This window comes from Equus caballus, chromosome 30, assembly GCF_041296265.1.
Source record: "Equus caballus isolate H_3958 breed thoroughbred chromosome 30, TB-T2T, whole genome shotgun sequence".
Lineage (NCBI taxonomy): Eukaryota > Metazoa > Chordata > Mammalia > Perissodactyla > Equidae > Equus > Equus caballus.
The window spans coordinates 9,690,203-9,704,754 of record NC_091713.1 but is presented as its reverse complement, the minus strand read 5'-3'; the positions used below and the strand labels follow the sequence as shown (position 1 = coordinate 9,704,754).

The following is a 14,552-nucleotide window of genomic DNA, read 5'->3' as shown; positions in this document are numbered from 1 at the left end:
ATGTAATCCACACTAAATATCCTGCTGATTCTGCCTCTAAAAATTCTCCCACGACTTCTTCAATATAATCAGAGGAGCAAGGCTGAATCTTCACCGACTAGTGAATACTCTGCATTAAGCTTCAGTTTTCTTAAAGGGAAGCATCCAGAAGCTTTAAAACCTCTCTCCACGTACTAGTTGAGAGTGACAAGATCTGAGCCGTGACACTAATGTATAAACCAGTCTAGAGGCACAGAAAGCCCACACCTTCTGAACTGCCTGGGCTAGAAAACCCCTCACCTCCAGACCCTGAGGCAGCCAGAGATGCTTCAGTTAAGCAGTGGTGTGGAAAAAGCACTGGCCTTGAAATCTAAAATCTGTGGGTCTAGCTCCCACCTCCATCGCTTACTAGATGCATGACCACTGGCAAATTCCATGAGCCTACTTTCCTCAGCTACAAAATAGAAATATTATGTATCCTGCAAAAATGTCAGCAGGATTAACCAGATAGTCATAAAGTGCATAGCACACAGGTCTCAACGAATGGCAATTATTATTATTATTACTTCTCAACAGACAATGTTTCAAAATATTATCACCTGCTGCTAATAGGCAAATTAGACAAACTTTTGGAAGAAAGGACTTTAGAGATCCTTCATTCTAACTTCCTCACGCCACAGATGACAAAACCCTGAGTCCCAAGGTGGTTAAGAGATCAGCCCAATATTACATAATACATTTCTATCAAATAACAGCCACCTGGCTACCGCCTCCATGCTCGTCCCCCTGCTATAGCACAGATAAGCATCGCTGTCACATAACACACACCCTCGAGAACAACGAGAGTCTGCTATTAACCTGCTGTGCATAAGGCCTGACGTACCACAAAGGTCTTGTAGGTGCTGACTAAACATCACTCGAAGAGAGCTGTCATCTCGGAACCCCACATACGATTAAATGCATTCAGCCAGGTATCAGACAGACCAGAGTCCAAACCACACTTCTGCCATGTACTTGCTTTGAAACTTTGGGAAAGTTTTTTAATCTCTCTAGGTGTTAGTTTCATCATCTAGTTTGGTTTTTTTAAGGTAATATTTATTCCATGTTGTTCTTGTCATGACAAAATGTGATCACATAAATAAAGCATCTCGTACAAAGTAGGCTCTTAAAAAAATGTCACTTCTCTTCCCTAAGTTCCTCTTAATTTCCTATGTATTAATTATGAGTAAGATGGGATTAAAGCATCAAATATGACGGTATATAATCACTTTTTAATTTACAATTTTAAAAACTACACATAAACATCTACTTTCTAAAAAATAAAAATTTAAGTTAAAAATAAATATTAAGCAAATAAATCAGGTATCTATATTTAACTTAACCAAAATGATCTATAAATTTAATCAGGTCGTAAATGAGTAGAGTCAGAAACGTATGCAAAAGAACTATGTTTACCCTTCAGATACGGAAAGGTATCATGGAGGAAAATGCTGGGATTGGTAGTAATATAAAACACCAGTCCAAGGATCCTTAGCATCAAAGGCTGGCTGGTGTTGGGTGGTGTTATAGACTCAATGAATTTTTCCCTGAACAACTGAGATACATGTATTGACTTATTAACAGTTAACTTAATGTAGAAAACGATGTGACAGATCCAGCAGAGCTGCTTATCACACGTAGGCCACAGATGGTGATGCTCCCACCCCAGGCCCACTGTCCACGCTCCATCCACACCACGTCACCTCTCCTACATAAAAAAAGTCAGATTCTTTAAACATAAACAGATAAAGACATAATGTGCCCCTTTTCAAGCTAAAAGTTACAGTTTAAAAGCTTTTTATAGCTAAAGAAAAAATATTGCCTTTAAGATGGGATTTTAAAATGAAATATTTATTTGCATCAGTAAAATTATTTTATATTCTACTAGGAGAGAGGATGAGCAGCAATGCCACTACAGAAACGGCACATAAGACGCCAGGTGAGCTAACAGGGGACCCATGCCCAACCCTGACCCTGAGGAAACACAGGGTCTGGCCTGACTGCAGCATCCTGATAAATATTTCAAGTGCTACATTCATTCCTATCATTTACCCTTTGTCCTCTTTCGACATTTTTCACTGGATACAGGGATAAGGAAATAACATACCATCTGGAGCTTTCATTCATATCCGAGGATTTCAGACCCATTTAAATTAACAATAAGAGATTCAGCCCAAGTTTCTCAGAAATAATTTTTCAAATTAATGCTACTCCTGTCACCTGGAATGTCTTCCATCTTTTGAAGCCTTACTATTTCTTCAAACAATCTCGATTTCCAATGAAGCTTTTCTTGATGATCCAGTCCTTAATGACACCTTCTTCTCCTAAACTCTTACTGAATTTATTAATCATAAAACTTACTTCAGAACTGAACCACAAAACATCTCAAAATACCAATTCCAAGGGTTTGCGGCAGATTTTTGCTACTAGGTTGTAAATTCTTCAAAGCCAAGGGCTATATCAAATATCTGTGGATTAATAAAATGAACACAGGTTTCAACGTTAGCATTCTCTTAGACACAGAGTGAAATTGTGGCTCTGCCATTTGCCAGGGAAGTGACCTAAAGCAAGTCCCATCATCTCTCTCAGTCTCTTTAAAACGGAGAACGTAATACTTACCTCAGAGTGTCGCTGTGAAGATGAAAAGAGATAACATATGTGAAAGGGCCTGGCACATAGTAACGCTCAAAGAAAGCTTGGTTTCCTTCCTGATTTCCTTTTTTCCCTCAGTACCTGGTACAATGTTGAGAACACAACAAACCCTCAATAAAAACTTGCTAAATATTCATTAGAATTTAGATTTCTAGCAATATGTTTAAACATGAATTGTGATATGTCTATGTTTCCAAATTGTGTTAAATCATACACACCAAGGTAAGAAATTTCAAAACAGAGTAAGTACGTGAGGTTGTTATTTGGAATGACTAGCAAAGGAAGTCAAGGAAGGAGTCAGAGGTAAAAGTACTTAAGAATAATTCAGTGAAAATAATTACATGTAGAGTGTTCTTTACTTAAGTGTCTTTGGACAAGAGATAACTGACTGCTGACCTTAAGAGAACTTGAGTGAGAGAGAGGGAAGGAGGGAGGCAGGGAGGCAGGGAGAAGAAGAAGAGGGGAGAAGGGAGGAAAGAAAAAAAAGGGAAGGGAGGGAGGGAGGGAGGGAAGAAGGAAGGCCAGCTCTGCTGGGATCTCTTTCATGTCCTCACATCACTCGATGCAAGCTATTGGAGCTGATCACTCCTAGCCTGCCTTCCCCTAAGAACAAGCCCGTTGCATCCTCCATCTTACAAAAAAATAATCATTTAATGGAAGAACCAAATTAATTTTAATTTTCCTCCCAATGGATGATAACCAAAGGATATTCTTAGAACAGTCAGAAAGATATTTGAGAATTTTATTACTTTTATTAAAAAACAAAAACAACTTCTGACTAAAAAGGGAGTAATAATAGTCACATGGACCCTTGTCTACCTGCAGAAGCTTTGTCTTCCAAAGGCCAGGCTTTAAAGAATTTGGTTTGCGCCCAGTTCCTCTGAGGCCAATCCAGTGGTGCTGCCCTTCCAGCTGCAGTGGTGTCTTCCTCGTGGGCCAGAAGGAGGCCATGGGCATGGTTTAAGAGTCTAGCTCACGTTGTTTAGTTACAAGAAAGATTAGCCCCTATAGATCAAAGTCCTTGGCATTAAATGAAATGGAGATTCACTTCATCTCTAGCAGCAGGCTTCAACTACAAGAGATTGTTGTAAATAGGTTCTACTTAAAACTTGTAATGGTCTTTAAAGAAAAAAGCAGTTTCCTCTCCACTCCAATATAATTTAGCTAGAGAGGGAAGAATGGCTGCCATTTAACTCGATTGAGCAAATAATACTGAGCATCTTCTATCTTAAATTAATGCTTTTATTTGCATAGCATTTTATAATTTACAAAGTGCTTTCACGTATATCATCTCATTTAATCCTCACCACACTCCTGAGTCAGCCCTGACGGTCTAGCAGTTAAGATTCAGCACTCTCACCACCACGGCCAGGGTTTGTTTGCCAGTCAGGGAACCACACCACTGTCTACTGGTTGTCATACTGTGGTGGCTATGTGTTGCTTGGATGCTGAAAGTTATGCCACCAGGATTTCAAATTCCAGCGGGGTCACCCACGGTGGACAGGTTTCAGCGGAGCTTCCAGACCAAGACAGACTAGGAAGAAGGACCTGGCCACCCACTTCCAAAAAAATTGGCCATGAAAACCCTGTGAATAGCAGCAGAGTAGCGTCTAATAGAGCAGTGGAAGGTGAAAGGATGGCACAAAAAGACTGGGCAGGGTTCTTCTCTGTACATGTGGGCGCTAGGAGTCGGAATCCGCTCCACAGCACTGAGAACCATAACAATAATCCTGAGAAGTAGATATTATTAACCTCCTGTTTAAAAATGAGAAAAACTAAGATTAGAAAAGTTATGTGATTTGCCCAAGGTCACGCAGCTAGTAAAGTAGCAGAACCAAGACTCGAACTCAGGTCTTCTGACTCCAAGTCCAGTGATCTTCCAGCACACCAGATCTTGTAATAAACGTTAAAGGCAATTTTAAAAATGAGTATACACAGTCGTTGTGCTCTAGATGTTTACTACTCTCCTTGATTCTACATAAGTCCCCATACTAATGTGCATTCTGATGAGTGGGGCTGAGAAAGCAAGGACTGCAACTCAACAGGTTAGCTTCCAAGTCGATCAGGAAGGAGGGTGAGAGAGCATGAAAGCTCCTAGGGAAAGGACAGCATCTCACAGCAATCAGAGCAGGCCACCCAGAACGTCAGCAGGAAGGCAGCTTTAAAACAGTAAGATTATCTAACAGGGACACACGTAAATTTACGTTTACAGAGGACATACAACTGATGAAATCTTTCAGAGATGCAGACGGTTGCTCTCATACCTAGGAGCTGGATTTGAAACTGTAGACCCCCACAGTAATATCCATTCAAATGGGATTACACATTTCCTTTTTTGCACATTTGTTGTGTAACGGAGAAAAAAGGAGGGAAGAGTAGAATTTCTGCAGAAATTTTTTTCTTGTCAAATTGGAGTGTGATTTGAATGAGCGGATGGAAAAATAACTAAACATGGCATTATTACTCTTATGATTTTCTAAAAACTAGCTCCTTTTAAAGTGATTTTTTTTTTTTTAAGATTTTTTTTTTTTTTTTTTTTTCCTTTTTCTCCCCAAAGCCCCCCAGTACATAGTTGTATATTCTTCGTTGTGTGTTCTTCTAGTTGTGGCATGTGGGATGCTGCCTCAGCGTGGTCTGATGAGCAGTGCCATGTCCGCGCCCAGGATTCGAACTAACGAAACACTGGGTCGCCTGCAGCAGAGCGCGCGAACTTAACCACTCGGCCACGGGGCCAGCCCCTAAAGTGATTTTTTTTAAAGCTTTTCTCCACTCCCAACTCTAAGCTTGGTTTATGGGTTAAATTTTGCAGATATATAAATATAATACCACCTATAAAAATGAAGGAGGAAAATTTGATTAAATTTACAGTAATACACTTTATGCTGAATTTTTAAGTAAGGCATCTACTCCTTACGGTGAGATGCACCTATTAGAAAACATAACTTTCTGTTTGCTTAAAAATCTGATCACAATTTAGGGGGAGAAAAGCACCAAATCTTCAAATGGTCTAAAAATGACTCAAAACAGAAACAGGGTTAGGAATTCCGTATGCAACTGAACCTAATAGAATGTAGCAATTTATGTCAAAATGAAGATATACAGAACATCAAGGAGTAACAGAAGAAAAAAGGAATTCTAAAAATACATAGAGTCTAAACGTAAATATTAACAAAAAAATAATAATTCATCTTCCTCTTGTGAAAAATGGAGAAATGTGAGACTTTTCTGAGCAAGAAGATGGTATTTATAAAGAAACAATTTTTGGAAGATGAACCTATCCTATGCAATTACCACGCTTCTAAATACTCCAGAGAGGAGGCTGCTAGAAGGCAAGAGGTCATTTAGGAGACCATCCAAATAATCCTGCAGGCAGCTAATGAAGAACTGAACTAGGATGGCTGCAGTGAGAGCGTGGAAAGTAAGGAAACAAGACGACACCCTGCAGAGTGCCTGACGGAGGGGACGAGGAGGAGCGCGTTTGCCCCAGACGCACGCCTGCTCCTGCACACTGTCACCGGGTAGGTACTTCTTACCCAGTACTGACCTGCACACCTAATGCTCAAAAACCTCCAGTGGTTTCCATTAAAAACATCAGAGTGGTATTCAAGACCTTCCACAATCTGATGACAACCTATCTAATCTTAACTTTCTTGTTCCTTCAATATAAAGTCTCTGCCTATCTAGGATATTGCCTATACTATTCACAAAACAAGCTACTCAATTCCAGACTTCGTATGTTTGCTTAGATTGTTAACCTCACGGAAAAAGGTCTTCCTTTTCCAAAAACCTAAGTATTACCTATCCTTCAGGGCTGATGCTAACCTCATCTCACGAATAAATTCTTATCTGGGCACCCTAGCTTACCTTTACTGATTCTCTCAACTTTTACAGCATTTATTTTTTATAAAATTCATTTTGGCAATTAATCTCATTTTCCCCCCATTGCTATGTCTTCCGGAGTCAATGACAAATTCCAACATATAAATTGTATTTTATATTCCTTTTAGTATGTAGTATGGTTCTAGTGATAATAAACTCCTTAAAAGTGAGCTATCCTGGTCTCTTGTAATCTTTGTACATATGCATAGTATAGGGTTGTTATTCTAGGTTGTATTGTGTGTTACATAAGACCAAGGATCTAAAGCTACTTCTCTAACCTCCTGAACAGCCACAAAGGAAGCATTACTACTTTTTCTACATTTTTAAAATCTCTGAGTCTAATATTTTTTTCAGCAGTAAAGGTGTTTTTGGGTAGGTTTAAGTCCCATAACTTCCTTTCTTTCAAAGAGAAGAAAATAGGCTAGTGAGTAAACATTTCATTTCACTTTTAAAATTGGCCTAAGAAATGCAGACCGATCTATTTTTAAAAAAAGGGATTGAAGAAAGGTTTCAGAAAGGAAAGGGATACTGTCAGAGTGGGCCCATATTTGCAACACAGAATAAGGTATAATTCTCTAGGAGGTTCTTTCGGGGGTACAGGCTGGCACTTCTCCCTTCTCACCACTGAGAGCAAGAAGGAAAAGAGAAAAAGTAGGATGAGCCCCAAGACACGTGGGCAAATGTTCAAGTTCTCCACCGAGGGACTGTTTACACTTCTGAGTTGGGCTGATAACTGCCGAGATGTCAGAGACGACGACTACTGGGGAGACAAGCTATTGTGCTCAAAGCACCTTTGAAGGCAGCTCTACAACAATGCTTGTGTATATCTTAGGTTATTTTTCAGTCAAAATGTAATGTTTCCTTCCTGTGCAAAGATAATATCAATCTATAATTAGCAATTTACCAAACCATAATTGTGATTAGAGATGTACTTTGCTTGAAAAAAACACTATTTTTACTTACATTTCTACAGTAGTATATTTAGAAGGCACCTTCACATACAGCTCATATTTGACCCACCCAAAGAAGGACGAAGGTCAAAGACCATCATCCACGTTTTATAGGGCTTGGAGAGTTTACGTTCTACATGCCAAAGGATATCTAGCAATTTAAGTGTTGGAACTCCAACCCAAAATCAGATCTCAAGGCTCTTAATATAGGGAAAATGTCACAGAATGGGGGTGGGGAAATAACATTTAAATGGCAGCAGAGAAACCTGAGTTTTAATCCTGAAACTTAACTAGCACTACCTACTAGAGCGACCTTAACCACACCAATGAATTTCCAAAGGCTCCATTTTTCTCATCTGAAAAAGGAAAAACCTGGACTAGATGTTTTCAGACATTCACTCAAAAATAATTATCAAGCCTAATATGTAGGCAGTAGGAGATAAAGATAACACTAGGCTCTTTCCCCTAAAATACCTCACAGACTAGTGGATGAGACATACACATGAAGAAAGTAACCAAGAAACAATGCGAAAATGACAAAAGATAACAGTTTTGTGAAGGGCAGGGAGGAGTAACTTAGCAAGGAATGAGGCTTGGAACTTAAATCTGAATTGTCTTAAAGGATGAAAAAAAATTATCCAGGCAAACAGAGCACAGGAGGACATTCCAAGCAGAGGGAATAACAAACAAACAAAGCTCAGGGTAGAAAAGCAGCGTAGTGTGTACAGGGAACTACAGACAGCTCTGCACTGCCGAAGTGTAACTGCACAGCAAAGGGAGACGAAGCGAGAAGTGAAAGCAGAGGCCAGACTGAGGAGATCCTTGTATGACATGTTAAGGAAGCTGGACTTTATCCAGCAGGCAATGAAGATCTAGGCCAGAGCCCTCACAGGGGAATGACACAGTTGGATTTAATTTTAGAAAGATCACTTTGCCAGTCACATGAAGGAAGAATATGAGTGGTGGAAACTAGAGGCGGCGCCTCCAGTTAAGAATCTACAGCAGAGATGACGAGGGCTTGTCCTAGGCTGACCACAGGAAAGGACGTAAGTTCAAGAAATAAGAAGCAAAATCGGCAAGATTAGAAAAGAACTGGGAGTAGGGTGAAGATGTGAAGAAAAGGAAGGCAGGGAACGGATCCATGTTTCTGTTCTAGACAGACCTGAGATACTGAATCACCCTGAGTTCGCTTAGGGCATGCTGAGTCCAAAAAACACCTGGAGAGAGATGTCCAGTAGTCCACTGAATGGAGTAACCTAATGTTCAGGGGAGAGGCCTGCCCTGAAGATATGTAAGTATGAGAGGAAACTGTATACAGGTACTGACTGAAACTTTAAAGTGAATGTGATCCCCAGGGAGAGGGTTCAAAGTGAAAAGAGGCCTTGGCCAGAACCCAGTTAGACACCAAAATGCCTGCAATAGGCAAAGAAAGAAAACCAGGGGAGAGGCAGCCCAGAGCACACTGGGAGGATCATCCCCAGAAGGAAGCGGTGATCAACAAAATAAAATGGAGCCCAGATGTAAATCCAAGAAGAGAAGAACTGAAAAATGTCCACTGGCCTTAGAGATTGAGTGGCCATGGGAGAATCTATTAAAAGTGGTTCAATCAAGTGAATAAGAGAGAAAGCTGGACTGCGGGGGACTGAGAAGTAGAAACAATTATTGGAAATTTTAAATCAGAAGAGAAGGGATTTCAAATTTAATGAAGATTGGAAAGATCAATTCTACCACCCTTCTACTTCTCATAATTTAATTTTTCATATTGATAAAAAGCCTAGTTTGTTAAAATTCCATTAAAATCCACCTATATTTGAGGCTGGCCCAGTGGCGCAGTGGTTAAGTTCACATGCTCTGCTTTGGCGGCCAGGGGTTCACCTGTTCGGATCCCAGGGATAGACCTGTGCACCACTCATCAAGCCATGCTGTGGGAGGCGTGCCACATATAAAATAGAGGAAGATGGGCACGGACGTTAGCTCAGGGCCAGTCTTCCTCAGCAAGAAGAGGAGGATTGGCAGCAGTTGTTAGCTCAGGGCTAATCTTCCTCAAACAAAACAAGACAAAACAAAACAAAACCCACATAGATTAAATTTGAAGTACCATTTTTACTTATCAGGAAAACAGAGGACTCACATTGCAGCTATCAATGGAATATATGTATATATAACAGTTTCCAACATACCTTAGAAATAGGGTGTAAAATAGTCTCTTGTTTCATATACCAAATGGGGCTGGGGCAAAAGGGAAACTATTGGTGAAGTAATCCTCTTTTGCTCCAACTGTCCCTTCTCTTAATGTCTCATAAACACATTCTTCATCACCCTCTGCCTGGAATATCCTTCTCCTCTATTTTAATTTGCTTAACTCCTCTTCAGTCTTCTAGGGCCTGCTCAAACTCCCCCTCACAGAATGTTAGAGACAAAAAGGGCCTTACAAATTCATTAAATCCAACTGTTTTCACTATGCTGATAAAGGAACTAAAAGACCAGAGTTTCAGAGAATGACCTGCCCAAGGTCATATTCACGGCTTATGGCAAAGCTGCAATTTGCACTATTTCTTCAACCACTGCCCATTTCACTACTCATTATTTCCTCAGGTAATTATTATCTATAAAATTTAAGATTTCAATAAGTCAAGCTTTAAGAATAATCAATTTAAAGTAGTTTATTCATTATAAGATCCATGTTAAGCTGGTCTCTAACTTTACTTGTTAGTTTGCACCAACTACCTACAACTACTTGATTATACAAGAAAAGATTACAGATGTCAGCTAATGTTTATTTCGTGGATAAGCTGACTGTCAGCCAGTAAATAGGATCCCTCCCCAAGAGCGCAGCATCTATTTCCGCCTCTGCCAGTGGAAGTGTTGGAGCAGATGTTGGCAGACTGTGACATACAGTATGTCTTTAAAATTGGTTGGGGTGTGAAATTTCATAAGGTCAAAAAATGCCGCATTTTGATCAGCAGATACAGGAATTCTATACTTTTATAAATTATTTCATACAAACCAATAGCATTTGCTAGTAAAATAAAGAAACTAAGAAACCATACTTGCTTTAGGTAGGATGTGACAATGTACACTGCTAATGTTTTAAAAGCCAATTTCTATTACTTTAAAGCAAATGTTCACCCGAAAGATCTTTAGAATGAAAATGTGTTCTTAAGTCAATATGAAATACAAGATTTTAATTTGACAATAGGATTTTTTAAATAATTTCCTACTGAAAGAAAGCCATAAATAACTAATGAGCATTTTGGTGGGGGAGAAAATAATCTTAACTAACACATAAACAGTGTTCTCATTTTTTTTTAAGTGAAATCCTTATATAAGAATCCCCTAAACAAATGGAGAGTTTTGTGTTTTTTTAAAGCTAGTAACCTTATCATTCAAGTGATTTCATAAACCCTTTGGTTTACTGTTTTAAGTTTATTCTTTAAAAAAATTAAAAGAGAGTATCCATAAAAAGCCCTGGCACTCTTATAAAGGTAAAATGACTTTTGTAACTTTCAAGGACTTTTGTTATCTTGGATTTTTTGATGTTGTATTTTATCGTCTTTTGTATTTTTTTACTTCAATTTTCCCTCATATCTCCTCTAAATATGGCTGGTAGATAACAACACACAACCAAAATCAAAATTAAGAACGGTATCTAAAGATTTTACCTCAACAGTACAGACTTTAGCCCTTTCGCAAGTTTACTTTAACTTAACCTAACTTTTAAAATGCCTTATTTCTGAATTAACACGGAAAAACCTTTTCATTGGTTAATCAGTAATTTGAACATTCTGAAGAGCCTGGTCATAACAACAATAACCATCATCATCATCTTTCATTTTACTTTGTGCTATGTTCAAGCAACTATTATCATTTCTAAATAAATTTAAATTATGAAAATTTTTGCTAGATATTTGTAAGGAATAAAAATTTAACTACAAAGAAAAATCTCCCCAGAAAATAATTTCTAATGTAAACCACTTGTTTCTCACCATACAGTCAATCAAAAGAGCTAAGATTATTACGGGAAACTTTGATTAGAAATGCACTGAGTACTGCAATGTCTTACAACCACGTTCACTCCAGCAGCCAATTTCAAAGGTCTTTGTTTACATTTTATAAAGAAAAACTTAGGTATACATTTGGAGAACTGTGTTTATCACATTCAAGTTCTAACTATAAAAGATATTAAACGATATTACATTCTATAAGACCACATATTATCGATAATCCCTAAACTGAGAAACTGAAATTCTACCAAAGCTGAAAATTTCTCTGCTATTAAACACAAACTAAACTTTCTCATAGGATCCTCATACATCCTAAGACATCTCACACATAAGGTCACACAAAGAAACACACACAACGTGACTCAACAATCCTAATCAACTTACTTGCCACTGAGAAGTTGTTGAGAGGATAAGGTAGGTCCACATCTTGAGGTTTCTCCTTATACCCTATGAACGAGCCATCTGTCTTCAAAAGGAAGTATCTTGGCCTCCAGTTTTTTATATATTCTCCTACAAGAGGAGAGCATGCATGTTAATGCTGGGGAAAAAAATGAACCGCAGCTTTTATGTGAAAAATAAATTATGGTACAATATATGTCCCACAACACTGGCCTCCAAAAATTTAGTTAGGCAATTTTCTTTTAACTTAGCTTACAAAAGAAAATACATAAGCCTGCAATTAAGATTCAATAAAAACCCAAACATGTTTTGTTTTTAATGATTTCACACTTTGATAATTCATTTACACCATTATTTCTTCAGAGAATCATTCATCTGAGTACACATTTTGTTCAGTTTTTCATTTTATCAGATGGTTGTTAGAGCATATTTTCAGCCGTTTTAAAAAGCCTTGGTAAATCATCCACACAGAACCAAGGAATTTCAACAAAAAGCACTTATCATAAGAGGGATATGAAACAAACGTTTCTCTTTCACATACCAGTGACTCTCTCATTTTTTTAAAAGAAAGGGAAAGAAGTCTATTTTCACTGGTAAATCTTTATCATAACTTGTTTAAACACTTTATTGTTCTACATAGGAGAATAACCTTCTTTACAATGCTGTAAATAAGTGAGGGAAATGAAAGAACAAGGGTTACCAGAGCATAAAAACCATGCACACACTCACACACACAAACAAAGAAACTGTAAGAACACACGGTACAGCACCAAGCACGTCAGAGTAAATAAATGTATATTTTATCAGATTCTGACAAAAACTATAGCCTAGCTACCAAAATACAAAGTTTTAGCAACCAGATCACCTTTTGCATACCTCATAACTCTTCTTAATTTTAATGTGGCATCAGAGGTATTCCTTGATGCTACAAGAGCTGGAAGGCTACCTGGCCTCAATTTTCACTTCTCTGCTGAATATTTCTACCTGGTATTTCAATCTCAAATGCTTAATCATAGTACTACAGAAATTTGAAAGCAGTTGAACTTTCCCCGAAAGTCAGCTTCTCCTGACCCCGTTACCTAAGCTCAGAGCTAACACCTGCCTGTTCCCTCTCCTTATCCCATGAGTACCTAGGTCAATACTATCTGCATAAGTCTCTCTTTTAGACCAACTTAAGTCAGGCCCTAACAGCTTTTATCTGCCCTTCTGCTAATGCTGTGACTGCTCTCCCATTCTATTTAACCCCTTCCATCCTAATGCATCTATCACCTCCAGATTAATCTCATGTCTGTGTGTACCATTTTGATTGTATGACTTTTCTGCTCCAAAATATTCTGACTCCTTAGCATTTACTGTAAAGCACAAGTCTCTCAGCATAAAATGTAAGCTCCTCCATACTCTCACCCCAACACAGATTTCCACATGGAGTCATTCCTCTGAGTCAGCACTTGTCCAACATCTTACCTCAGACCTCCTCATACCCTTCAATATTACTGAGAACCCCAACAAATTTTTGTTTATGTAGATTACATCCATAATGTTTACTGTATTAGAAACTGAAAAGAAGAAAATTTAAATTCTTTTAGTATAGCCTTTAAAAGTAATAATAAACTCACTACATATAACAAATGCTTTTTATGAAAATAATCTTATTTCCTAAAAAATATTAGGGAGAAGAGCAGAAATTTTTGCCAACCTCTTTAATGTTTGGTTTAGAAGATGACTGCCAGATTCCTATACCTGCCTCTGCATTCATTCTGCTGCAGTACGTCATTTTGGTTGAAATATAGGAAAAAGACCTGCTCAAACAGATATGTAGCTGGCAATGGAAAAGAGTCTTCAAGTGGTCATGGACATCCTCCTCTGATACTACACCAGCATTTGACAAGTGGTAGTTTTCTAAAAGATTAATCACAGTGTGGACTTTGAGACCACATCGATGAACTTTCTGTAGTCTGCCACGTGAAAATCCACTGGTCTATACTGCACACTGAATGAATCTTCTACACCATGCGTGATCTTGTTATATGACTCATTGGTCGTTTAGATAACACTGGTCCACTGAGTAATAATGACCTTCCAAATACTGACACATTTCATTACACATCACATTCGCTGTCAGTATAAATCACATCAGAAGAGTAAGCACCGGAAAACTGTCAAGCTCATAATGGCAGACGTGTTCTCCAAAGCTCTAATTTTTGCTCGGAAAAGTGATTTTCACCATTGGTAGTAAACATCGTCAGTTCTTCCTCTTTAAAGTGATATACTCCAAGAGCCCAACCTAGTGCCTACCACTTGATCGAGGCTCAGCAAGAATTCACTAAACAAATGAATAAATGCAGGATATGTGCATGAACCTCTGCACAAGCACATCAGAGGGACTTAAAGGGAAAGAAAAAGAAAAGCTGACGCCCCTTCTCACTTTGTTTTACTGAAGAAATATGGCCCAAATGATAACAAACACACGCCAAATTTATAAAATATGAATGTTAAACTCAGAGTTCCTATGAAAAAAATGAAATAGTGGAAGACAAAAACAACAACAACAAACACACACATAGATACAGAAAACAGACTGGTGGTTACCACATTGGGGGAGGGGGGCAAAAGAGGTAAAGGGGACATTTGTACAGTGATGGATGGAAAC

At 38.4% G+C, this 14,552-nt stretch overlaps 1 protein-coding gene across 4 annotated transcripts in view; it reads right to left on the bottom strand.

Moving 5' to 3' along the window:
* AKT3 (AKT serine/threonine kinase 3) overlaps positions 1–14,552 on the bottom strand; it is a 327,384-nt gene that overhangs the window by 178,011 nt on the left and 134,821 nt on the right. For 3 of the 4 annotated variants that reach the window (XM_023632779.2, XM_070255721.1, XM_070255720.1), the window contains one exon: positions 11,888–12,013. The exons of the other annotated variant lie outside the window; for it this stretch is intronic. In XM_023632779.2, the coding sequence (XP_023488547.1) occupies positions 11,888–12,013 (126 nt within the window). The remainder of the gene's footprint in view (positions 1–11,887; positions 12,014–14,552) is intronic. 4 annotated transcript variants of the gene reach the window in all.